A 24,205-nucleotide genomic window follows, 5' to 3' on the forward strand; every position below is an offset into this window, starting at 1 on the left:
TGAAGCGGAGGGCGGAGTTTGAGCCGCTGGCCGAGGCGGGTGCGGTAGCCGGGCCCCTGGCTGAGCCCCCCCCCCCCTCCCTCGGAGCGGTGTGGCTGACTCCCGTATGCGGTGCACATTCATGCCCACTAAACAGGGCAGGAAAACATACGGTGTGCAGCGTGGATGGGACCTCATCGCTGGAGCGCGCAGAAAGAGCGCTTAGCGTGTCGCTCGTGCTCCCTGGCTTACGCGCACTGGGCTGTGTCGGGGCCCTGTGTCGGGGCCCTGTGTCGGGGCCCTGTGTCGGGCCCTGTGTTGGGCCCTGTGTCGGGCTGGGCTGGATGTTATTGTGGGAGAGGAGTTATCTGCAGGGTTACAGCTGCTGCCTCAACTTCCTTTCACACCCCGCCCCCCCCCTTTTCCTGCCAAAAGCCCACATCTGCTGAGTGGTGGTGCTCGTGCACGAGCGTCTGTGAAATGTTCCCAAAATGTTTGTCAGGGGAGCGAATGAACAAGAGCAGCTCCAGCCGACAGACCTGACCTCAGGGTGCAGACTCCCCCTTAGAGCTGTCCGGTGTGCGTCCCGCCCGGGTTCTGTTCTCATCGTCTCTGTGGCCCGGGGCTTTTTCCTCTGTCTCTTCCTCCCCTCCCAGTGACAACAGACCCTCCCCTGAGAGGTCCTCACGAGGGCCACATTCAGAGTCTCGTTTGAGTGTGTGGGTGTCGTGCCTGTACGTGACCTTTGACCTTTAACCTCTGACCTGAGCTCGCTCGTCTTGCCGCGTTCATTTCTGCAGCAGTGCTGCAGGTTCAGTGCCCTAGTTTGTGTCTCCTCATTTCCTTCACCCGAACGGAGTGACGTACGAGTGATCAAACATTAACACTAATTCCACAGCGGCTGTGGGAACGTAAACCACACTCATGTACAGGTTAAATTACATCATTGTGTGCACTGCATTGTGTGCTCACCCCTCACACATTACACATGAATCGCGTGGTAAATTTATTTCTAGTGACTGCGAGCCACATGTTGGCAAACGTGTTTTAAAATGTCCTAAAACGACACTTCCTGGCTGTGGGTGTGTGAGATTTGCAGCAGTTTTAGCTTTAGCCCCCCCTGCTTTCTTTCTGTCCCCACTAACCCTCCCATAGCAGCGGTTAGCATGAGATTAACGGCATTTCAGTTAATCTCAGGTACTCGCTGAACGGGGTTCCTGTGTGTGCTCTTTCTGCTTTCTGCCTCCGCCAGACCGGCGCTGCGTGAGCCTGCTCGTTAGTCCCTCGTTAGGGCGGCTTCGTTACCATGCGCATCTCATTAACGTTAATCCGCCAGCTGCTCGTAACGAGAGCGCGCGGCCGATCGAGCCGGTTGCCCCTGGAAACGGAGAGCGGAGGGTAATGGCGCCATCGCCTGCTCGGCCACTCCCACGGCCGCCGCGGCTAGGGGGCGGAGCTCCGCTGCGCCGCCGTTCGCGTCAGCCCTTCGGCGTCGCCGTAGAGACCGCACCGTTCCCCTGGAGCGCAGGACCGTGCCGGTGAAAAGTGCGGTGAGCTCACTTTGAGCTCATTCCTCACGCAGCTCACGGCTGCCAGGTTTGCGGGTGCGGATTTGGCAGCGTGCTCATGAATGGAGCGTCTGTGTGCGGTGCACAGAACGGCAGCACAGCCCGTTTGTGCATCAGCACTTTCAGCTGTGATGTCACAAATACGGGATTAGAGTGTTCGTAACTGAACATTCTAATGCTGATGCAACAGTCGCTACCGGCAACTGACTGCAATAGAGTTCTAGAACACTGACTTTGGGGGGAAAAAACAGTCTAAAAACCTGCTCTTCAAAGGGTTAAGCAGACGGTGCTGGGAAAGCGGAAGAGCGCAGTTAGCCGTGCGGTAGCGCAGCGCTAGCGTACTGCAGTGCTCCCGTCCGGCAGCTGCACACCAGCTTTCAGTTTCAGTTCCGCAGGTGCGGCTATGGGAGCCGCTGAGCCGTTAGCAGGGCGGGAGCCGCTAGCACCACCTCCTCCTCCCTCTCCCCCACCACCTCCTCCCACTCCCCCACCACCTCCTCCCGCTCCCCCACCACCTCCTCCCACTCCCCCATCACCTCCTCACTCTTTCCCACCACCTCCTCCCACTCCCCCACCACCTCCTCCCGCTCCCCCACCACCTCCTCCCACTCCCCCATCACCTCCTCACTCTTTCCCACCACCTCCTCCCACTCCCCCACCACCTCCCACTGCTCACCACCTCCTCCTCCTCCCTTTCCCCCACCACCTCCCACTGCTCACCACCTCCTCCTCCCTCCCTCTCCCCCACCACCTCCTCCCACTCCCCCACCACCTCCCACTTCTCACCACCTCCTCACTCTTTCCCACCACCTCCTCCCACTCCCCCACCACCTCCCACTGCTCACCACCTCCTCACTCTTTTCCACCTCTTCCTCCCTCTCCCCGCCACCTCCTCCCACTCCCCCATCACCTCCTCACTCTTTCCCACCTCCTCCTCCCTCTCCTCACCACCTCCCCCTGCTCACCACCTCCTCCCTCTCCCCAACCACCTCCTCCTCCCACTCCCCCACCACCTCCTCCCACTCCCCCATCACCTCCTCCCTCTCCCTACCACCTCCCCCTGCTCACCACCTCCTCTCTCTCCCCCACCACCTCCTCCCACTCCCCCATCACCTCCTCACTCTTTCCCACCTCCTCCTCCTTCCCCCCACCACCTCCTCCCACTCCCCCATCACCTCCTCACTCTTTCCCACCTCCTCCTCCCTTTCCCAGGCACAGGTTTGGTCAGCAAACACAGGGCCCTTCTTTTCTCCCCTCCTCTACTCTCTTCGGTGGCAGGCTGCCACTCTGGCTTTGTCCCCTGCAGCGCTGGCCGTGACCCCGCAACCCCACAACCCCGCAGTCCCACCCAAGCAGGCATAGCAGGAATGCTTTAGGGGAATCTGGGTGGTTCACCTCCAGAAGAGCTCCACGTTACTGCAAGCCCTGTGTTTGGTGTGCTGATTGATGTGGTTATTGATGGCCTGCTTGTCACAGGAAACTGTCTGGCAGCTGGTTCTGTTTCCTGGCCCTCAGCAGTGTGGAAAAATGACAGCGTATGTGAGAATGCACGTAGCTGTCGTCTGGATTGCGCTGGATGTGTTGCTCTGTGTGGGTGGGGGAAGGGAGGAGATTTTAAGCTGTTTTTTAAGCTGCGTATCTACAGCACAATGGGCTTTTGAAAGCTGATATTGTCAGCATTTAAACTATGTTAAACACTGCAGGGGAATGTTGCGTGGCTGTGTGTGTGATCGCCCAACGTATGGGCGGGTGCTTTCTGTTCACGACGGCAGCGATGCGCGCTGCTGATTCTACTCAGGTGAAAAGTGGCTAGCGATTCTCGACACGCGAAAGCCACACACGGAATAGGCTATAAAATGCATTTTCAAAATGCAAAAGCTTTGTTTAAATCTTTCCTCCATCGTTGTTCACACGTGGGGCAGCTTCCCCAATGGCAGACCTGGTCTGACAGTACGACTCATTGTATTCACTGAGTCTCCTTTTGGGCCCGTGCCCTAGTCACTCTCTCTTTCCAGAGTCACTCTCTGCCGGTGTTGGGTGTGCTTGGTTAGGCCCTTTTTCCAGAGTCACTCTCTGACCGGTGTTGGGTGTGCTTGGTTGCGCTCTTTTTCCAGAGTCACTCTCTGACCGGTGTTGGGTGTGCTTGGTTAGACTCTTTTTCCAGAGTCACTCTCTGTTGGTGTTGGGTGTGCTTGGTTAGACTCTTTTTCCAGAGTCACTCTCTGTTGGTGTTGGGTGTGCTTGGTTAGACTCTTTTTCCAGAGTCACTCTCTGCTGGTGTTGGGTGTGCTTGGTTAGGCTTTTTTTCCAGAGTCACTCTCTGCCGGTGTTGGGTGTGCTTGGTTCCGCACTTTTTCCAGAGTCACTCTCTGACCGGTGTTGGGTGTGCTTGGTTAGGCTCTTTTTCCCTGAGTCACTCTCTGCCGTGGTGTTGGGTGTGCTTGGTTGCGCTCTTTTTCCAGAGTCACTCTCTGACCGGTGTTGGGTGTGCTTGGTTAGGCTCTTTTTCCAGAGTCACTCTCTGCCGTGGTGTTGGGTGTGCTTGGTTCCGCTCTTTTTCCCTGAGTCAGGGTGGGGGACTGCGTCTGTCTGTCCCTCTGTGTCAGGCAGTGGCCCCTGTGTTCCCAGCCCAGTCCCTGATTGGGTGAGGCGCTGCACTGTGGGCCCGCGGCAGTGACTCGAACCCGTGGCCCTTCAGCGATTGGTCGGCTCGCCGCGGGCTGGAGAGAACGGCGGACGCGTCCGAGTTACTCACACCGGCCTTTTTTACGGGCGTGAACGTCCGCGTCTGCGTCAGCAGCCGCACGGGTGCGTGGGTAATCTCCAGCGAGGCCCCCCGTGTGTCTCCATCACGTTTTTCTGACAGGAGGCCGGGGAGGCGAACAGCCAGCAGATGGTGCGAAAAAAGGAGCGTTTTAAACGACCCCGTCTGAGATCACAGAGGGGAAAACAGAGACGTCGGGGTGGCGTTTGCTCCGCGCTGAATGCTCCTGGCTTTGCGATGCTTGTGTCAGGTGGCCCCTTCCATAATAGGACCCGGCCCTTTGGGGGGTCCCTGAAGGGCCTCCCTGGGGTTCCCGCTGGTTAACTGCGCAGCGTGAAGCCAAGGGAGGGGACGCTGGACAGAAAGGCGAGCGAGTGAACAGAGGAGAAGGGAGAGAAAAGGGGTGGGGGGGAGGTGAAGGGGGTTTCTGAGTGAAAAGGCGGTTTGGGCGCCTGCGTCTGGCAGGTCTCTTTGTGCGCCCGCGTTCAGACCGGCCCCAGCTGGCCTCCCCGCGGAGGGCGAGGGGCGGGGCGCTGGAGGGGGCGCTGGAGGGGGGGCTGGGGGGAGGCCTGGAAGTGACAGGCCCAGGGAGGGGGGCGCGGGCGTCCCGCTGGGGCCCGCTGGGTCCGACTCCTCGACTTCAGCAGCTTTTCGGGACGCCCGTAACCGGTACCACCCCCCACCCCCCACCCCCGGAACAGGCCGCTGCTTCCACAGTCAGCACGCGCTCACGTGATTGGCCTTGTTACCGCCTGCAGGCACGCTGCAGTTAGACATTCACCGCACTGCCGGTCTCAGCTCGGTGCACGCGGCGTAATTGGCGGTTAAACGTGTTACTTTGGACCTCCTTAACGGGCCTCGGGGAACATGCTGACCGTGCGGTTTGCGCCCGGGTGTCTGGTCTTACAAAACCGGCAAATCCGCCTTCGGTCATTTTCAGATACCGAGAATGTTTCGTCTTTTCTGTTTTCCATCAAACCTTCATTTTTGCTTTCTAACTCTGGTGTGTGGGCAGTTGTAGTAACAGTAACAGTTTGGCTTCCTAGCGGAAGTTGTTTTGTTGCACATTAAATGCTGAACTTGCCGCAGGGGCTTTATGACCGTTCTGTATGTCGACGGCAGTGATTTTCTCGTCGTGCTGCTGGGGCGTACTGCCAGGCTTTTAATGCGCAGCTCGTAAACTGCTCTGTTAAATCCCCGCGTCATCCGGCCCGTGTGCACGCGTCGTTCCCCCGAGCTGTGCGTCAGAGCGAGGCCCGGCCTCGTCACACGGGGGGGGAGGAATCTCAGTCCTAATTAGGGTTATGACTCAGGCTGAATAGGCGCTGTCGAGCGGAGGGTAACACGGTGGGCGTAATGACCGATCTGCCGCGTCCAGGCTGATTGGGCGGGAAGCCGCTGAAATGGCGCTGGGCGTCCGTTTGTCCTCCTCCTGGCGGCTCGGAGGCGCGGACGGGGGCGGTGTCAGCCCGGTTAGCGACCCGCTGTGTACCCGCGATCGTGTGGGGAGTCATTCCCCCCCCCCCACTCCGGGCTGCGCGTGAGTCAGGAAGTGTCGGGGAGACGGACGCGGGCAGCTGCAGCAGGGCTACGAGCAGTTGCGGCAGTTGGTGGCGTATCTTAGCAACCTGCGCCAGTGTTGGGTTGGCGCAGGAAGCGTTGTTGGGCGGCACTGCGGAGTCAGGCACGATGTTTACCTGCGGAGTCAGGCACGGGGTTTACCTGCGGAGTCAGGCACAGGGATTACCTGCAGAGTCAGGCACGGGGTTTACCTGCAGAGTCAGGCACGATGTTTACCTGCAGAGTCAGGCACGATGTTTACCTGCAGAGTCAGGCACGATGTTTACCTGCGGAGTCAGGCACGATGTTTACCTGCAGAGTCAGGCACAGGGTTTACCTGCAGAGTCAGGCACGGGGTTTACCTGCAGAGTCAGGCATGATGTTTACCTGTAGAGTCAGGCATGATGTTTACCTGCGGAGTCAGGCACAATGTTTACCTGCAGAGTCAGGCACGATGTTTACCTGCAGAGTCAGGCATGATGTTTACCTGCGGAGTCAGGCACGATGTTTACCTGCAGAGTCAGGCACGATGTTTACCTGCGGAGTCAGGCACAGGGATTACTGGGGGGCCAACACCGACCGCACGACAGCCCTGTTAGAGGGTACTGTGGGGAAACGGCGGTATGGAATGGCGGCGGGGGGGAGCGGGCCGTGGGTTCGGTCCTGCCAGGGACCCTCGGTAAAAGACCGCCTGTCTGCACTGCAGGGGCCTTCCTCATCTCTCCCCTCTCCCTCCTTCCTCTTCCTCTGATCTCACCCCTTACCGAAATGAAATGTACTGCACTATAAATATAATAATATTCAGTACTTTTCGGGGAATTTCATTTTGGTTTAATGCTTTCATTGCAGTTAATGCTTTTGTAAGGCAGAATGCGCAGTAAGATTAGCTTGCTCGCGCACACAGAGTGCAGCACAGCAGCGTTTGTGAATGAGTAACTCTAACAGGCGGCTGCTGTCTCTCAGCAAGCTCCAGGAGGAGGACGTCTGCTGCATTCTGAGCAGCTCTGTAGAATGGGGCTGTGTTCTAGTGGAGCTGTGTTCTAGCAGGGCTGTGTTCTAGCGGGCTGTATTCTAGCGGGGCTGTGTTCTAGCAGGACTGTTCTTGTGGGGCTGTGTTCTAGAGGGGCTGTGTTCTAGCAGGGCTATGTTCTAGTAGGGCTGTGTTCTAGCGGGGCTGTGTTCAAGCAGGACTGTTCTTGTGGGGCTGTGTTCTAGTGGAGCTGTGTTCTAGCAGGGCTGTGTTCTAGCAGGACTGTTCTTGTGGGGCTGTGTTCTAGAGGGGCTGTGTTCTAGTAGGGCTGTGTTCTTGCGAGGCTGGGTTCTAGCAGGGCTGTGTTCAAGTGGGGATGTGTTCTAGTGGAGCTGTGTTCTACTGGGGCTGTGTTCTAGCGGGACTGTGTTCTAGTGGAGCTGTGTTCTAGCCTAGTGGGCTGTGTTCTAGCGGGGCTGTGTTCTAGCCTAGCGGGCTGTGTTCTAGTGGAGCTGTGTTCTAGCGGGGCTGTGTTCTAGCGGGACTGTGTTCTAGTGGAGCTGTGTTCTAGCCTAGCGGGCTGTGTTCTAGCGGGGCTGTGTTCTAGCCTAGCGGGCTGTGTTCTAGTGGAGCTGTGTTCTAGCCTAGCGGGCTATGTTCTAGTGGGTTTGTGTTCTAGCCTAGCGGGCTGTGTTCTAGTGGGTTTGTGTCCTAGTGGAGCTGTGTTCTAGTGGAGCTGTGTTCTAGCCTAGCGGGCTATGTTCTAGTGGGTTTGTGTTCTAGCCTAGCGGGCTGTGTTCTAGTGGGTTTGTGTCCTAGTGGAGCTGTGTTCTAGTGGAGCTGTGTTCTAGCCTAGCGGGCTGTGTTCTAGCGGGTTTGTGTTCTAGTGGAGCTGTGTTCTAGTGGAGCTGTGTTCTAGTGGGGCCTTATTTTAACGGAGCTGTGTTCTAATGGGACCACATTTAGACTCTGCTGCTGCCTCATTATTTCCCCGCGCTGTGGCGTGTGTGGCGGGGTTTGTGACCGCTCTCTGTGTAGCGTGCGACGGCGGGAGGAAGGAGGACGTCCGCTGGGACGGGCGCGTTCGGCAGCTTGACTCCTCCTCCTTTCCCAGGCTGCACAGAGGACACGGGACAGAAAGACGCTCTGGGATTCCTGGGTCTCGTGTAAATGTCACCTCGCCCCCCCCACCCCCCTCCCCATCCTGCCGCCGGGGGGGGGGCGTCACCAGACGGAAATAGACGGCGTTAATCTGCCGTTATCTCCATCCCTCCGTCCCCTCCGAATCTGACGGACACAGCTCGTTCTGAGGCCTGCAGGGATGGAGAGACTGAGAGACGGGGAAAAGAGAGGAGAGGGAGAGAGAGAGGGAGAGAGGGAGAGAGGGAGAAGGATAGAGTATTTCTGGCTCCTGAGTTCACGCATCACCTTACTGCTTGAGACCAAACGGTAAATGGACTGCATTTATATAGCGCTTTTATCCAAAGCGCTTTACAATTGATGCCTCTCATTCGCCAGAGCAGTTAGGGGTTAGGGGTTAGGTGTCTTGCTCAAGGACACTTCGACACGCCCAGGCCAGGGTTTGAACCGGCAACCCTCCGACTGCCAGACAAACGCTCTTACCTCCTGAGCTATGTCGCCCCATGACCAGATGTGATGTGTAGCTGTAGGTAAAGAAACGCACGGGTGTGTGTGTGAGGTGCTTTGCTTGTCTCTGCTGCTGCTGTGCGTGTTTCTGAGCCTGCAGGGTTACACACAGAAAGTGCGCTTCACTGTCCCGTCTGGAGGGAGAAGAACTGAGAGTGAGCTGCAGGCAGTTCCTCCGGCCTCTCTTTACGTTGACCAAACTTGAGTTCCTTTATCACACGTTGGCTTTCTTTCGTGTCCGTTTCATATATGTTTCTGTTTGCGCTATTCTTTCTTTCAATTATAAACAGTTATATCAGCAGCTTGCGCTTTCAAAACCTGAGAACTCCACAGACACGAGGTGATAACATGCAGCTATGCTAATCTCACTAAATCTTCTCTCCTCCTCTCTCTCATCTCGTCCTCTTTCCTTCCCTCCTCTCCTCTCTCTCCTCTCCACTCTCCTCTTTTCTCTTCCTGCTCTCCTCTCCTCTCCTGCCCTCTCCTCTCCTCTCCTGTCCTCTCCTCTCCTCTCTCTGTACTCTCCACTCTCCTCCTCCTTTCTCTTCTCCTCCTCCTCCCCTCCTCTCCACTCCACAGTGAACAGACATAACCACGTGAAGGACTTCATGCTGGTGGTGTCCATAGTCATAGGCATGGGGGGCTGCTGGTTCGCCTACATCCAGAACCGCTACTCCAAGGACCACATGAAGAAGATGATGAAGGACCTGGAGGGCCTGCAGAGGGCGGAGCAGAGCCTCCATGATCTGCAGCAGAAGTGAGTCCCGTCCCCCCACCCCTCCCCCCGGCTCTGACACGCGTTGGTCAGACCTGCAGTGACTCGGTTTTGGGTTAGGGCCTGCCAGGTCTCCCCACTGCAGGCTCTCGTGGAGGATGGTTATCCATTGTTACCCCTGGGCTTTTGGGCTAGGGGGGGTCATGTGGTCTTACAGGGGGAATAAAGGCTGTGTGTGCTTCTGCATTTTGCTCATATGAAAACCGAAAGTACGTTTGAGATTGCCCTGTTGCTGTGGAGTCGGTTAATGATTGAAGATATATGCCCACGCCCTGATGGACTAATGCTACAGCAGGCTGTGATATCAGCTGAAGTCTGTGAAAGAGCAGTCAGTCAGCCAGTCAGTCTGCCGGCCAGTCAGTCAGTCAGTCAGTCAGTCAGTCACACCGTCAGCCAGCCAGTCAGTCAGTCACACCGTCAGTCGGTCAGTCGGTCAGTCAGTCAGCCAGTCAGCCAGTCAGTCAGCCAGTCAGCCACACCGTCAGTCGGTCAGTCAGCCAGCCAGTCAGCCAGTCAGCCACACCGTCAGTCGGTCAGTCAGTCAGCCAGCCGGCCAGCCAGTCAGTCAGCCAGTCAGCCACACCGTCAGTCGGTCAGTCAGTCGGTCAGTCAGCCAGCCAGTCAGCCAGTCAGTCAGCCAGCCAGTCAGCCACACAGTCAGTCAGGATGCACTGAGACAGGGCCTGGGAATCTGGGTGTTGTGCCAGCAGGAGGAGGCAGATGTGTGAAAATTGGCTTTCAGACTCAAGGTGAAGTTCCTGAGGACAGGACGGGGATTTCCTGGCAGCAGCTGTCGGTTCCTCTGAGCTGCCGGAGGGAGGGAGGAGATCCCTCTTTTCACTACGTCCTTAAATGGACAGAGGGAGGGTGGGCTCCCCGTTCGGGTTCCGCGCGATTGCTCAGCGCTGCACTCCCACTTCGCTCGCAGACGGCCAATAGGGACTGGGCTCCGCTCGCCGCTGCTGAGGCTCTAGCTAATGAGACCGGACGAGTATTCGGTCATTCTCTAAAAGGAGCGAGAACATTTATTTTCGTATCGGAGATGGAGCGTCTTGTCGCTCTCCCTCACACGCAAGCACAGCGATGAGCAAATAGAAGTATCCCTGACGCTGCAGGTGGAAGGGGGGAAGTGATCGCCACTTCCTGTCCCTGCAGTTTGGGGGAGGGCCGCTGGGCCGCACCGATCACCCGGCTGGCAGCTGTAAGAGGCGCATGTGGACATTGTGCCCCGTAGGGAGGGCACAGTATGCCCCACAGGGAGGGCATTCAGCCTCCTTCTCATTGGCTAATATGACCAGCGCACTTGAAGGACCCGTGACGCCTGCCCTCGTCGTGCCTGTCCAAAAATGCGTTTACAGCAACTTGGAAATTACTGCCGTGATTTTGATTTCCCCCACCCCTCCCTCCCCCCCGACACCACCACTTCCCAACACAAGTGTCACAATCACTCTGACTCACTCACGCGCTCACCACACACACACGCACACACACACGCACTGATCACTGACGTGCTCGTTTCCTGTAACCTCTCTGTAGCTAAAATGGACGCCGGCGTGTCTCATTGACCTGGTGGTAGCTCTTCCACAGCAGCGGTGGCGCGCTTGTGCCTTTCCCCGCATCGTTTCAGTTTTTATCTTTTTATCTCGTATTTGGGGAAATCACCGGCCTGGCGGCGAAATGGGAAACCTTCGCCAGCGATGAGGTTGCGTAACAGCCGCTTGAAGGCGTCGCTCAGTGTGAGCTTTCAAACGGCACGCTGACTGAAGAACAGACGCGACGTCCGTGGCGCTGATATTTGCAGCAGACACGCGGCACCCTGACCGGACCGGGCGTAAACGTGGGGACGGGGCGGGTCCAGCGGGTTTGGTCCCTGAATGGAAAAGGTTAAGATGTGAGGAGCCACTTCACCCTATTTTTATACGGTCTGTGACTTCACCGCATGAATGGCGAAGTGGTGCAGAGCTTGCCTGAATGAGACGTGTTTCCCTTGAGGCTTGGCAGTAGCTGGGTCCTTGGCTGTGCTCCAGAGCAGCCCTGCAGGTTGGGGGGGGGGAGTGGAGCGGGGGGGTGCGTTGGGGGTTGGGCACGTGCCCAATGGCGGAGACTGCAGAGAGGGCGAGCGACACACTGCTGAAGACTCCGATCAGCACAGAGAGCTGGTGCCCCACCCTAAATCACTGAGCAGACCCTGTGGAGATACAGAGCCTTGTTTCAGCACCAGCCTGGGATGGAGGGGGGGAGAGAGGGAGAGAGGGAGAGCTGTATTGCATGATGTGGGGGTGTCCCCTGTTGAGTGAGAGAGAGAGCAATAGAGTGAGAGGGGGGTGGAGTGAGAGGGAGGGAGAAAGGCAGGGAGGGAGGGAGGGAGGGAGGGAGGGAGGGTGAGATTGCAAGAGAGCTCATGGGAGAGCTGTATTACATGATGTGGGGGTGTCCCATGCTGAGAGCGAGAGGGGGAGAGAGAGAAAGGGAGAGAGAGGGAGAGGGAGAGAGAGGGAGGGAGGGAGGGAGAGGAAGAGAGAGAGCTGTATTGCATGATGTGGGGGTGTCCCATGCTGAGAGCGAGAGGGGGAGAGAGAGAGGGGGAGAGAGAGAGAGGGAGAGAGAGGGAGGGAGGGAGGGAGGGAGGGAGACGAAGAGAGAGAGCTGTATTGCATGATGTGGGGGTGTCCCATGCTGAGAGCGAGATGGAGAGAGAGAAAGGGAGAGAGAGGGAGAGGAAGAGAGAGAGCTGTATTGCATGATGTGGGGGTGTCCCATGCTGAGAGCGAGAGGGGGAGAGAGAGAAAGGGAGAGAGAGAGAGAGGGAGAGAGAGGGAGGGAGGGAGAGGAAGAGAGAGAGCTGTATTGCGTGATGTGGGGGTGTCCCCTGCTGAGCTGGTGTGAGCAGTTACCACATCCACTTCAGTCTCACTTCCCTTCTCTTGAGCTGGTGTCCGGTGCAGCTGAGAGGGATAGAAAGAGAGATGGAGAGATGGGAAGAAGGGGAGGGATTGCAGCTAAAGAGGACTTTACACTGTTGCATTGATTACAGTACTGTTTATTTCCATCGTGTGTTAACCGGGGCACTTGGGTACTGAATGAAGTGGGTTAATGCTGGAGTGATGCGGGATGACCCTGCTGTTAGCGATGATGTCACGGCCCAGAGTGCAGCAGAACGCAGCTGCTCTGAGCAGCTCTGTGGCCGTACTACAGAGGTGGTCTGAATGGCAGAGGTCAGGGTAGGCCGTGCCAGGAGGAGCAGCGTGCCCCCCTTCACCCCCCCGGATCGCCTTTCACAGGGCCTCGTGTGAGGAGCGCCACAGCTTCTTCCAGCTCCGCTGTCTTGACACCGAGGGGGAACCTGGTCGCCCTCTGGTGGCGTGATTTGGCACTACATGCACAGCTCTCTGATTTTCACAAGCAGCCCATGTGATTTTCTCTTGTGTTTTTTTTAACTGTAGTCCGTTTGCTGGAATTACGGTATGATTTTTTTCTGACGTGGAAAAAAAAAAATACTCAAACAGACTTGTGTCACAGTACGGGACTGTGTCTTTGTATCAGTGTGTGTGTGTATAGTGTGTGTTTCATTGTATACTTCACATATGTACAGTTGCACACACATGCACACATACACATGAGGTCCATGTTGTTGGTCTACGTAAGGCACAATGCACAGCAGTCATGCTTTAGATTTCCCCCTGCAGAGTTACCCTTTATCCCAGACGCAGTCTATGCGAATTTCACAGCAGGAACCATTGTAATGTTCTGTGCTGTTGCAGGAGTTCCTCCCCGCCCACCCCCTGGTGAGCAGGCTCTGAGTGTGTGGTCGTGTGCGGGTGCCCGAGCCCCACAGGCTGTGTGTGGTCGTGTGCGGGTGCCCGAGCCCCACAGGCTTGTGTGCGGCAGCAGAGACTCGTGCGGCTAGCTCCCCCAGCCTGCTGTCCGTCTTTATATAGCAATACCCCAGGGCCCTGTGGAGAGCTGCGTCTCATAACAGCACACTGCTCCGAGCCACGCCCGCCCGGGGGGAAACCCGATCCCCAATTACGCAGAAACCTGACCCCCCCCCCCCCTCCCCGAGCGAGCCAGTGTCAGCGCGCCCCATTCCTCCGCTCGCCCGCGCTCCTTTTCATACCGACCCCCCCGACCCCCCACCCCCCCCAGCCAGATGTCCCGGGCCCGCTCTGGGGGGGGGGGGGGCACACTTAATCTATTGTTTCCTGGACAGCTCTGGAATTACGAGGTCCTTATCCCCTGGTGACCACCCGACCAGGGGCGGCACGTGGCCCGGCTCATGGTTAAGGGGGGAGCTTGTTCTCCTGTGGGACGGTGCGTGCTGGCGCCCCCTGTGGGTCGAGCCTGTGCACATCGGGACTCCTGTCCCAGAAAAAGCGCTCTTTCCGGCACGACGCGGCCGCGGTCTTACGCTGTGCCATATTTAGCATGTCAGGGGACTGCCGCGCGTTTGGGCTCGGCACGCTGTCGGGGAACGCTGTGCTGGTGGTCACGGGGGGGGGTGGGGTGCGGACGTCAGGCCGCGCTCCGAAACGGGACCGGGCCGGTGAAAAGCCCACCGCCCCCTCTGTGTGATCCCGGCACAGGAAGCTCGGTAATCCCCTAAGCCGCGTGGCGGTAAGAGAGACGAAGCCGACCGCGTGACTGAGACCCCGGGCTTAGGGTGAGGTCAGTCTGTCTGCGATGCTCTGGGAATGGCCAGCAAGGATACTCAGAGACAGGTGGGAGCGGATGGCTAGCGGTGGCTGCAGATCCTGTGGCTGAAATGGATGGGAGTGGATGGTTGACAGTAGTTGTGTACTCCGTGGCTGAAGGGGGTGGTCAGCGGTGGCTGGAGACCCTGTGGCTGATGCGGGTTGAAGGGGTTGATTGGCAGTGGCCACGGATTGGGTGGATGGGGCTGGTTGACTGTAGTCGTGGATACCGCGGCTATAACAGGTGGAAGGGGCTGGTTGACCGTAGTCGTGGATACCGTGGCTATAACAGGTGGATGGGGCTGGTTGACCGTAGTCGTGGATGCCGTGGCTATAACAGGTGGAAGGGGCTGGTTGACGGTGGCCGCGGACGGCGTAGCTTTTCCCTTCCCTCATGGCCTTCCTCTTCCTCTCCGCAGGCTGCAGATCGCGCAGGAGGAGCACCGCACCGTGGAGGTGGAGAAGGTCAACCTGGAGCAGAAGCTGAGGGACGAGATCAACTCGGCCAAGCAGGAGGCCCAGCGGCTCAAGGAGCTCCGCGAGGGCACGGAGAATGAACTGAGTCGCCAGAAATACGCCGAGGAGGAGCTGGAGCAGGTGGGCGACGGGGAGGCGGGGGAGCGGCCGGGGCGGGTACGAGCGAGAGAGCGCAGCACAGGTTCTGAGCAGGAGAGCAGCCACGGTGAAACGGCAGAGATGGGAGCTGTGGGTAGATTTGGAGCCAAGATCAGCTGAGAAATTTTAGAGCCAAGATCAGCTGAGGAAAATTTAGAGCCAAGATCAGCTGAGGAAAATTTAGAGCCAAGATCAGCTGAGTTAATTTAGAGCCAAGATCAGCTGAGAAAATTTAGAACCAAGATCAGCTGAGAAAATGTTGAGCCAAGATCAGCTGAGAAAATGTGGAGCCAAGATCAACTTCTGAAATGTGGAGCCTGGAGCAGTGTAGGAATCATAAACAGAGTTCCACTGTTTATTGCAGTCCCATTCGGTGGGGATGAGCAGCGGGAGTCTGCTGTGGAGGTTAATGATGCGATACCCATAGCAGAAAGAAATGGACTCGCTTGCATTAAGGCTGCACACGCCGTGGCGCTTCTTCAGCGTTTCTCCTCCGTGCTCCTGTAACGGTGGTGAAGGCCCTGTTTGTGGTGCGCCGTGAGTCCAGGAGGCAGGGCTCTCAGGCCCCGCAGTCAGCTGCCCCCAGAAGCAGGCCACATCGCACTGCAGTCTGGCTTTCTGAAAGGATTTGGTTTGTTTCTGCGATAGCCACGAAGGTTCTCCAGCAAAAACGTTTGATTCTTCCTCGAGTCAGGAGTTATATCTATGTTTCTTTAAATAACACAGCTTACTTGCCAGCATATGCAATTTGGTGATTCTTTAACTGAGCGGGATAGTGTTTTAAGGAGATTCCTTCTGGTTTCACACGTTCAGTCATGGTGACTAAATGCCTCTGGCACAACCGAAAAAACTATGAAATGTGAACCTAGACGTATTTGAATATTCGACTGTTGAATACATTTTCAACTAAAATAATACTCAATATATCAGCATGTATTGATAATTTTGTCCCGATTTATAAATTCTTCAGATTATGTTATGGTCCCAGCCCTACGTTTAGTGAAATATCAGCGTCTCAGGTCCCTAGGTGTGTGCACTGCTGGGACGTCTTCTCGTCGTCATAGCGATGCCTTCCCTTGCGCACGCTAAAACTTGGGGACTAGCGAAAAGCCCTGCGTCCGAGCAGTTTCCTGTGGTCATGTGGGCCACTCCGGGCCCAGGTGATTCGTTAGGATTTTTAACGGGACGCCCCCCCTTAAATCCCGCGCGGGTGAAGCGGTCACAGCCCCCAGATGGGACTTTTGGGCGTTTCTGGGGCGTTTCTCTTCCTGAGGGTGATCAGCGCCGCCCGTAACGCTGCTCGCTTGTTGCTCTTCCAGAGTGGGCCGCCCGCCCGTCTGCCTCCGCTGGGGTGAGTAAGGCTGGCACTGCCAGCCCCCAGCACTTACCGTGAGACTAGACCCACTGCGGGTAGCCTTCCCTCCACCAACCCCGAGACAGTGTTCCTAACCCCCTACACCGGGCGTGACCAACCCTGGTCCTGGGGGGACACAGGGGCTGCTGGTTTTTGTTTTCATCTTAAATACAACAACCGCTTCGACCAAAGAAGCCTGGTGAGGTGATTTAACTGTGTAATCAACTGCTTTAATTGATCAATTAAATACCGAGTAAAAACACAAACCAGCGGACTCTGCGGCCCTCCAGAACCTGGGTTGGCCACCCCCTGCCCTCGACAGAATCAGTGTTCCCTCCTCCACCACCGAGACTAAACCAGCACTGAGAATGCCAGCTCGTAGTCCTGCAGCGACACAGCGCTTCCTCCCTCAGTCCACAGATTAAAGCTGCAAACCCCGTCTGCTTGAGTCTGAAGCCCCGTCGAGACGCTCTCCCCGTCAGTAACGCACTCCAGTCACGCTCAGGCAGAGTGCCCTTCACTCTCAAGACCTAATTACTCCTAACGAGGCTGGAGCGTCTCCATTAACCCACCGTAGCGGGGCGTGTGTTCCTGGGAGCTAACCGCGCTGGATCAGGTACCTCTGAAGAAAGTAGACTCTGTGATGAGGCTTACACACACGCACTCCTACCGTCCTCATCGCCCCCTACACTGTAATTACTCCACCCTCCCTCCACCCCCACACCCCCCCCCCCCAGCTCTTTCTAACACCCCCCCCCCCCCCCCTTCCCGTGCAGGTGCGCATGGCCCTGAAGAAGGCGGAGAAGGAGCTGGAGTCACGCTGCAGCTGGTCCCCCCCGGACGCTCTGCAGAAGTGGCTGCAGCTCACCCACGAGGTGGAGGTGCAGTACTACAACATCAAGAAGCAGAACGCCGAGCGCCAGCTCCTGGTGGCCAAGGAGGGGGTGAGGACCTGCCGGGGGGGGAGAGGGAGAGGGAGAGGGAGAGGGAGAGGAGGGGGGTGAGGACCTGCTGGGGTGGGGGGGGGGAGGGAGGAGGAGGGGGGTGAGGGGGGCAGTGGGACTTGGGGTGTGAGGACCTGTGTGACCTCCCTCCTCTTTTCTTTTTTGGCGTGACCCCTCCCAGGCGGAGAAGATCAAGAAGAAGAGGAACACGCTCTTCGGAACCTTCCACGTGGCCCACAGCTCCTCGCTGGACGATGTGGACCACAAAATACTGTCAGCCAAGTGAGCATCGCTTCGCGCTCTCTCTCTCGTCTGATTGGCCGCTGACACAGGAAGTGTGGAAACAGGACCGACCTGGCTGCTCTTACTTTCTGCCTCTTAATTCAACCTGTACTTAAATCACATCTCTCTCTCTCCACATCTTTCTCTCCCTTCCCCTCCCTCCCTCTCTCTCTCTCTCCCTTGCTCCCTCCCCCTCTCTCTCTCTCTCTGCATGTTCCCCCTCTCTCTCTCCGCGCTCCCTCTCTCTCTCTCTCTCCCTCCCTCCCCCTCTCCCCCCCTCCGTGCTCGCTCTCCCTCCCTCTCCCCCCCCACCCCCCCTCCCCTCCCCCTCCGCGCTCCCCTCCCCTTCCCCCTCCCCCTCTCTCTCTCTCCCTCTCCCCCCCTCCGTGCTCCCTCTCTCCAGGCAGGCTCTGGGGGAGGTGACGGCCGCCCTGCGGGAGAGGCTCCACCGCTGGCACCAGATCGAGCTGCTGACGGGCTTCAGCGTGGTCAACAACCCGGGCCTGCCCTCGCTGGCCTCCACCCTCAACGTGGACCCCAGCTTCATGGGGGGCCGCGCCACGCCCCAGCACTTCCTCATGTCCGAAGACATGGACGACATGGACGAGGACATCATCGCCCCGGCAACCCTGCAATGTAAGGGCTCGCCGACCGCCGCCGGGGATGAAGGGGGGCCTAAGAGAGGGCTCCTGGGACGCCCCAAAAAGCCGTCGTTCTGAGGAGCGGCACGCCCCCCTGTCAGCCCCCCCCCCCTCCCCCCCCCACACACAGGAGCAGTCTCAGGTGTAGTGTCTCTGGTCCTGAATGAGTGTTTGTCCTTTGCACGCCAAAAACACACGTGTCTGGAAACTAGCTAGTTTTTTTTAATGACGTTTTCTGAGGAATGGTTTTTCTTTTTGTTATTCTTTGGGGGGGGGGGGGGAATGTATATGGATTGATCTCCTCTGGGGAGGGGGAGCTTTGTGGACCTGTGTTTTTGAGCATGATATCTGTTCTGCTTTGGGAAAGGCATCGGGACAGAACGGAACAAATTGGCACGTGTCTGCAGCCATTTCCCCTGCCTGCTGGTAGTGTGAGGATATTACCACTGGAGTTCAGCTCGCTCTAGCCAAGGGACTGCAGGAAGGACGACACACAAAAAAAAAAAAAACGGATCGAGACGGTGCATGGCAAAAATATCACGGCTTCTGCGTCCTGCGTGGGGCCTGTTGGGCTGGAGAACTCTGTGCCTTTGTCCCTTAACCGTAGCCGCTGTGGTCTTTTGGAGCGTTTCCCAGGTCGACTTACAGGAGTGAACAAACCCCAACGACTGGCGTAATCTTTGCTGTGATTTGTGTATGCTGAAATGGCTTTCTGCTGGTTGAGTTATGAAAAGGGCTGCTTTGGGTAAGCGTTTAAGGTGATTTGTGTCGTCATTAGCAACGCACACAGGAAGGAAACAGCAGAAGAACCTGTGTGACTGTGCAAAACAGAATCTGAGGCACTCCTTAAATGTCAAATTAAAAGTCTAATTGTATTTTGGAGAACATTGCTTCTGTAGCATTACATTTAAGGAGCATGGTTAAAAAGCCCAGACGCTGGTCCTATTCATAAATTTGTGCATGTATTTTGACACGTAAAACAAAACGGGGATATATTATGCTTTGCTTTCTCGAAGAGACTTTTATTTTGAACTGCAAGAACAAGATTTCAGGATTATATTGGCTGTGGGTAAACTCTTCATATTTGGGTGTTTTTTTTCCCCACCCCCCTTATTTCTAAATGTATTTGTCGATTTTCACAAAACTCCCCCTCACCGTTAATCAGTAAGTCGCTGCCGTAGTACTCTAATAAATCCAGAGGGCCTCGCTGTGGGCGTTTCTGAGTTAAAGCATGTTTCCGCCAGTCCACTGCAGGTGTCCCTGACCGCGATCGAGTGCTCTGACTGTCAGGCGCAGCGGGCTACGCTCCGCTAGCAATCTGTTAAACGGCCAAGTCCTGGCGGTCGGCTTGGAAACGGAACGCCCCAAAGGTGGTGAGAAGGTGCAGGATGGGGGGGGGGAAAACGACGACAACGCAAGCAATAAAAAAATTGTGTTTTCACCAGGAAAAAGTCTTCTCCTCGAGAGTTTTTATTGTTCGCCCCGACCCCGCACTGCTGCTGGAGTGTGTTACACGCTTCGCAAACGGCTCTGTTTCCTCTCCGGGCACCTCTGCCTCCTCTCTCTGGCTTTTGAATGCCGGGTTTGTCCGTCAGTGATTGGTACACCTGGGTGATATGCCGCCATCTCCACCTTGGTGACATTGAATCCTGGTGCTTTTTTTTTTTCTAAATGTGTTTTGTTCGTGTTATATTTCCAAATCAGACATCGAGGCACAGATATAAACTATGCCATTCTGCGCATTCCAGATATTTGCTTCTGATTGCATTTTTGTGAGGTGTGCACGTTTGCACATAATTGCTGTACCAAGAAGTGCGTTATATTTATCCATATTAATCCTCTTACACATGTACTGGGAACATTTTGCATTTTCTCATGCCAGTGCTCTGCAAACACTGTCACAAAAGTGAGTGTGGGGAACAGAATTAATACATTAAATAAATTTAATTATGGAGCATGAAATTCTTATTTAGGCTTCAGCCTAAAATATTTGTATAGGGTGTCCATTGCTGGTTAAGGCTTTGATTGGTTCACTGAATTTGAGACACTCACACTATACGCACACAGATATCGAACATGAGTAAAATGACTATAACCAAAAAATTTTAGCCAAATTGCAACAGTGTACGTATTTCAGATTTAATTTCATAGTTGACTGTGGGGAAAATGACAGTCTTTCAATATTTAAAATTCCGATTCTTCAGCTTAACGTGTTTGACCACGTAGCAGAAATGCACAAGAGCCAATGGTCATTTGTAAAGCTCATTTTGGAAATGATGTGTGCGAGTAGTTAACAGTAATTTAACTGTAAATCTGTTTCATGCTTTGGTCTAATTGCGCGTATATCAGAACTGAAACAGCGTGTGCAGGCAGGCCGTGTGGGGCACAGAGGATACAGGTGTTACAGCTTTTGTATAACATGGTAAATCCTACTCAACAGGTAGCCATTTTGGCTAAAGCGCAGCTTGCTCAGGAGAGGAGAAGATGAATTAAATTCCTTACAAGTCTGCTGCAGTCCCTTCCCTGTGGCAACCGTAGGATTTGTTTAAATAGTTTGAACTGTTGAATATAGTAACGCAACCCAACCCCTCCTCTTCCCCTTCTTGTCCCGCCCACTTTTTTTTTTTTTTTTTTGTCCTGTGACCGGTCCTGCCACGGGATTGGCCGACTCCAGACGCCACCTTGCTAATGGACCGTGGAGTGAGCGACCTCTGGTCCGTCAGCTCCGCCTGCCCCTCCCTGCGGAAACACTCCGGTTTGGCTGCCATTGATGCGTCCTCTCCACACTTAACCTCAACACCGCCTCTTAATCTCCCTCCAGCCACACCCTGTTATAGAGCCCCGCCCCGGGGTGCGGGTGGGGTGGGGTGGGGGGGGGGCGTCTAGATGGGGACTACGTCGGGGCAGGCTGGGGGGGTGTGCGGAGGAGAAGAAGCAAAGCCATCACACACTCCTGTCTACTAATCTCCAGTCTTTCTCTTCCAGCTCTGAAATGACTTGATCTCTATGCTGACCGCCTCTTTCTCTGTGCCTGTACATCACCAAGATCACCCCGTTGCTCCCCTCTAACTAACCTTTTCTGACAGAGCCACAGTCCCTCCCCCACGTCATTGGGCATGGTTTAGCCTGGAAAAACTCTATTTCCCAGAGTGCCTCTGTTCTCTCCGGAGAACAGGAAGGCACTGATCAATAAACTGATGAATATTAAGTAAATGACTATTAAGTCAGTATTTTTAAGCGTCCCCAGAGAGGCTCATAATGGACACTTGAGCACAGTGTTTTTGCATCAGTGCACAGTGAGAATGGCTGAATAGATGTTTATCATTCATTTTCATTAATGTAGTGTTTAAAACGTAATAAACCTAAGGCACAGGCTAGGTGTTTGGATGAGGTCTTGTCCAGTATCATCTCTGTATTTGCGACGACTGCAGAAGATGGGGGGAACTAGAGAGCCTTCTCTTCGGCTAACTCAAACGGGACAGGAGGGATTAGGTGTGTTTTGTCACTCTTGTAACAGGTCAGTTTTTTACCAGTCTTACAGTCTCACCACCAGCACTTCAGTTCTTTTTAACTTATTTTTTTGCTCCCCCTCCACCGCCCCCCACCCCCTGCTTTTTCTCCACCCCCCCCCCCCCCCCCCCTTTCTGCTTCAGCCAGCCGGAGCTGCCTCACCTCTCCTGCACTCCCCTCCCATACCTGCGCGCCCACGCGGCCCTGCGTGGGCCTGGCCTAGCCCCCGCCCGTCGCTGTGGTAACGGTGCCCTTTCTCTGCCCGCAGCTCCCAGCATGATGTCCCTGCGCCAGCGGCACCTGGACGCGCAGCTGACCGCGGGCTCCCAGAGGTTGGTAGAGGGCTGCCTGATGGCGGGGCAGCAGCAGCAGCAGCATGCGGGGGCGGGGCCGGGGGCGGAGGGGGGCGGTGGCGGCGGCGGCTCGTACACCCCCAGGGCCAGGAGCTCCATGCGCCAGTCCCGCAGCCAGTCCTGCAGCCAGACCTTCGCGCCGTTCGAGCCCTTCTCCCTGCCCCCGCTCTCCTCCGCCGTCTCTCATCCCTCCATCATCTGCACCGCCCCGTCTCCTCCTCCTCAGCTTCCGTCTCTGTCCGCCTCCTCCTCCTCCTCGTTGCTGTCCTCCTCTCCTTCTGGCTCCGCCCCTCTGTCCTCCCTGCCCTATCACACCGCTTACTTCCAGCCCATGGACACCATCCCCGACCTCCCCCCACCGGACGTCACCTCCATGTTGTCCCAGCGCTCCGACAGTTTCGGGTACCCCCTCCGTGCATGTGCGTGGGGCCTTTCCTGCCTGCTTTCATCAGACTTTCCCTTTTTCTTGCAAGGGGGGGGGGGGGGGGAGTTGCTGGGTTGCAGTGATATGACCCCCCCCTCCAACTGTTTGTCATTTTCTCACCACACATTGATCCCATTTTGGGGCATCTCCTTCCTACATCCTACTTTCCCTCCAGTTTTTCTATCCCCACCTTTGACCATCTTCATTGGCTCACTCCCTTTAACATCCATTTAGCAGTACATTTTTGTTTTCACACCCTCCTGCACCCCCGACCCCCCGACCCCCTCCTGCCTGCAGTACTAATGAGAGTGGAGCTGTAGGGATGGATCTTGTGTCCCTGCGTGTGAACCCTAGACTAGGCCCTAGAGTAGTAAGCTTTCCCTCAGGTGAAAGTTCACCTGCTTTGCCTCCCTCTGACCCTGAAGTGTCCTTGGCTTTGTAAGTCAACCCCCCCCCCCAGCATGCACCGCTTCAGTTTGACTTACCCTTGAGTTGCCCTGAGCAACGCCCCCGTCCCGCCGTGTCCTCCCCTCCCCGCTAACTCCGCCCCCTTTTCCGCAGGGACCTGAATCGCTCGGACTCGGACTCCTCCCTCTCCCTCTCCCTGTCCCAGGCCAGCGAGCAGCAGCGCGCCTCCTCCTCCAGCAGCTCCCGGAGCCACCCCGCCAAGCCCGCCTCCCTCCTGCACGACACCCCCAACGGCGGGAACCGCCTGCCCGAGGGCGGGGCCTGGGGCGAGGGCGGGGCGGACAGCCCCCTGCCGATGAAGAAGGCGTACGGCTTGGAGAAGTCGGTCAGCCTCGGCGAGATCAACAGCTCCCTGGCCGGCCTGTCCCAGTCCGAGTCCTCCCGCTCCCTCAGCCCAAACTCCACCGAACCCGACACGCCCTCCCCCACCGGGGGCCAGGCGGGGCCCGGGGGCGGGGCCGGCAAGGGCCTCACCCGCATCCCGCAGCTCTCGTCCAAGAAGAGCCCCCTAGAGGAGGACAGTGGCTCCACGGGCGAAGACACGGATTCCGCCGCCAGCCGTAAGAAGCACACCTTCAAGATCTTCAAGAAGCAGAAAAAGTGACGGGCCGAGCGGACCGCTTCGCCAGCGGCCCGACGGGTCTGAAGGCTTCCTTCCCCTCCGTTTCTCCTCTCTTTTCCTGAAGAGATGTGTCCAAGAATGGCGTTCATTTTGTTTTGATTTTTTTTTGTCGCCCCCCCTCCCCCCCTCCACTGGTATCAAAATGGCACAGACGGTCATCCTTAACGAGGATCTGAAGGTCCTTCTTTCTCTGAGGAACTGTGGGAGCAACCAGAAATTCTGTGTGTCTTTTTCTTCTTCTGTTTTTTTTGTTGTTGTTTTTTTTTTTGTTAATGATTTCAGAATGTTGGGACTGTGGGGGACGGGGGAGGGGCTTGGATATGGGAGTGTAAAGTGCTATTTATTCTGCAGGAAACAGTGCCAGTCCTTCAAGGGGAACTCTTCCTCCCAGAAAGTTTTTATTTTACTTCCGTCTCAGTTTGCATGAGTTCACCAGTCTTTGATTGATATTTGAATGCTCTTAGGTGCTTGCTTGGTTCCTTTTTCTGCTTAAACAATGCAAAATATTACAGCTGTTCTTTAAAAGTTACTTTCCTTTTATTCCTTTATTTATCTACAGAAGACCTCCTGACTTCTGTGTATGTGTGTGTGTGTATATATATATATATATATATATATATATATATATATATATATATACACACACACACACACACACGCTGACATAATGTATAAAATGTCTGGTTGTTAGTGGAGAAGCTACAGTCTGTATTAGTCAATGATTAGGGAAACTGTAGAAGGGCTGAAAGATACTGTAGAAATCTCCCTGAATCTACTGTACTACTGCTGAGCCTAATGAATGTGCATCACCCACTAACCAAAAACACAGAGAGCAGCTCAGGAGGCAGGATGCAGGTGTACCTTCAGATCGGCATTAAAATCTCCACAGGGACAGCACACACACACACACGACAGCGTGTGTGTGCGTGCGAGAGTGCATTTGTGTGTGTGTGTGTGTGTGTTTGTGTATCTGCGTGCGCGCGTGCGTGCACTGTGTGCTTGTGTGCGTGTGCTTGTGGATTTCAGAGAGGGGTGGGG

At 56.0% G+C, this 24,205-nt stretch overlaps 1 protein-coding gene across 6 annotated transcripts in view; it reads left to right on the top strand.

Moving 5' to 3' along the window:
- Positions 1-23,696, top strand: part of stim1a (stromal interaction molecule 1a) — a 46,908-nt gene extending 23,212 nt beyond the window's left edge. For 3 of the 6 annotated variants that reach the window (XM_035385765.1, XM_035385763.1, XM_035385764.1), the window contains 8 exons: positions 9,068-9,245; positions 14,374-14,551; positions 16,700-16,867; positions 17,049-17,149; positions 17,553-17,785; positions 20,465-20,545; positions 21,569-22,055; positions 22,639-23,696. In XM_035385765.1, the coding sequence (XP_035241656.1) occupies positions 9,068-9,245; positions 14,374-14,551; positions 16,700-16,867; positions 17,049-17,149; positions 17,553-17,785; positions 20,465-20,545; positions 21,569-22,055; positions 22,639-23,149 (1,937 nt within the window). In that variant the 3' untranslated portion in view covers positions 23,150-23,696. The remainder of the gene's footprint in view (positions 1-9,067; positions 9,246-14,373; positions 14,552-16,699; positions 16,868-17,048; positions 17,150-17,552; positions 17,786-20,464; positions 20,546-21,568; positions 22,056-22,638) is intronic. The other 3 variants (XM_035385767.1, XM_035385766.1, XM_035385768.1) reach the window with 3 other exon arrangements.
- Positions 23,697-24,205: the final 509 nt, after the last annotated feature.

This window comes from Anguilla anguilla, chromosome 12 (assembly GCF_013347855.1).
Source record: "Anguilla anguilla isolate fAngAng1 chromosome 12, fAngAng1.pri, whole genome shotgun sequence".
NCBI classification, from domain to species: domain Eukaryota; kingdom Metazoa; phylum Chordata; class Actinopteri; order Anguilliformes; family Anguillidae; genus Anguilla; species Anguilla anguilla.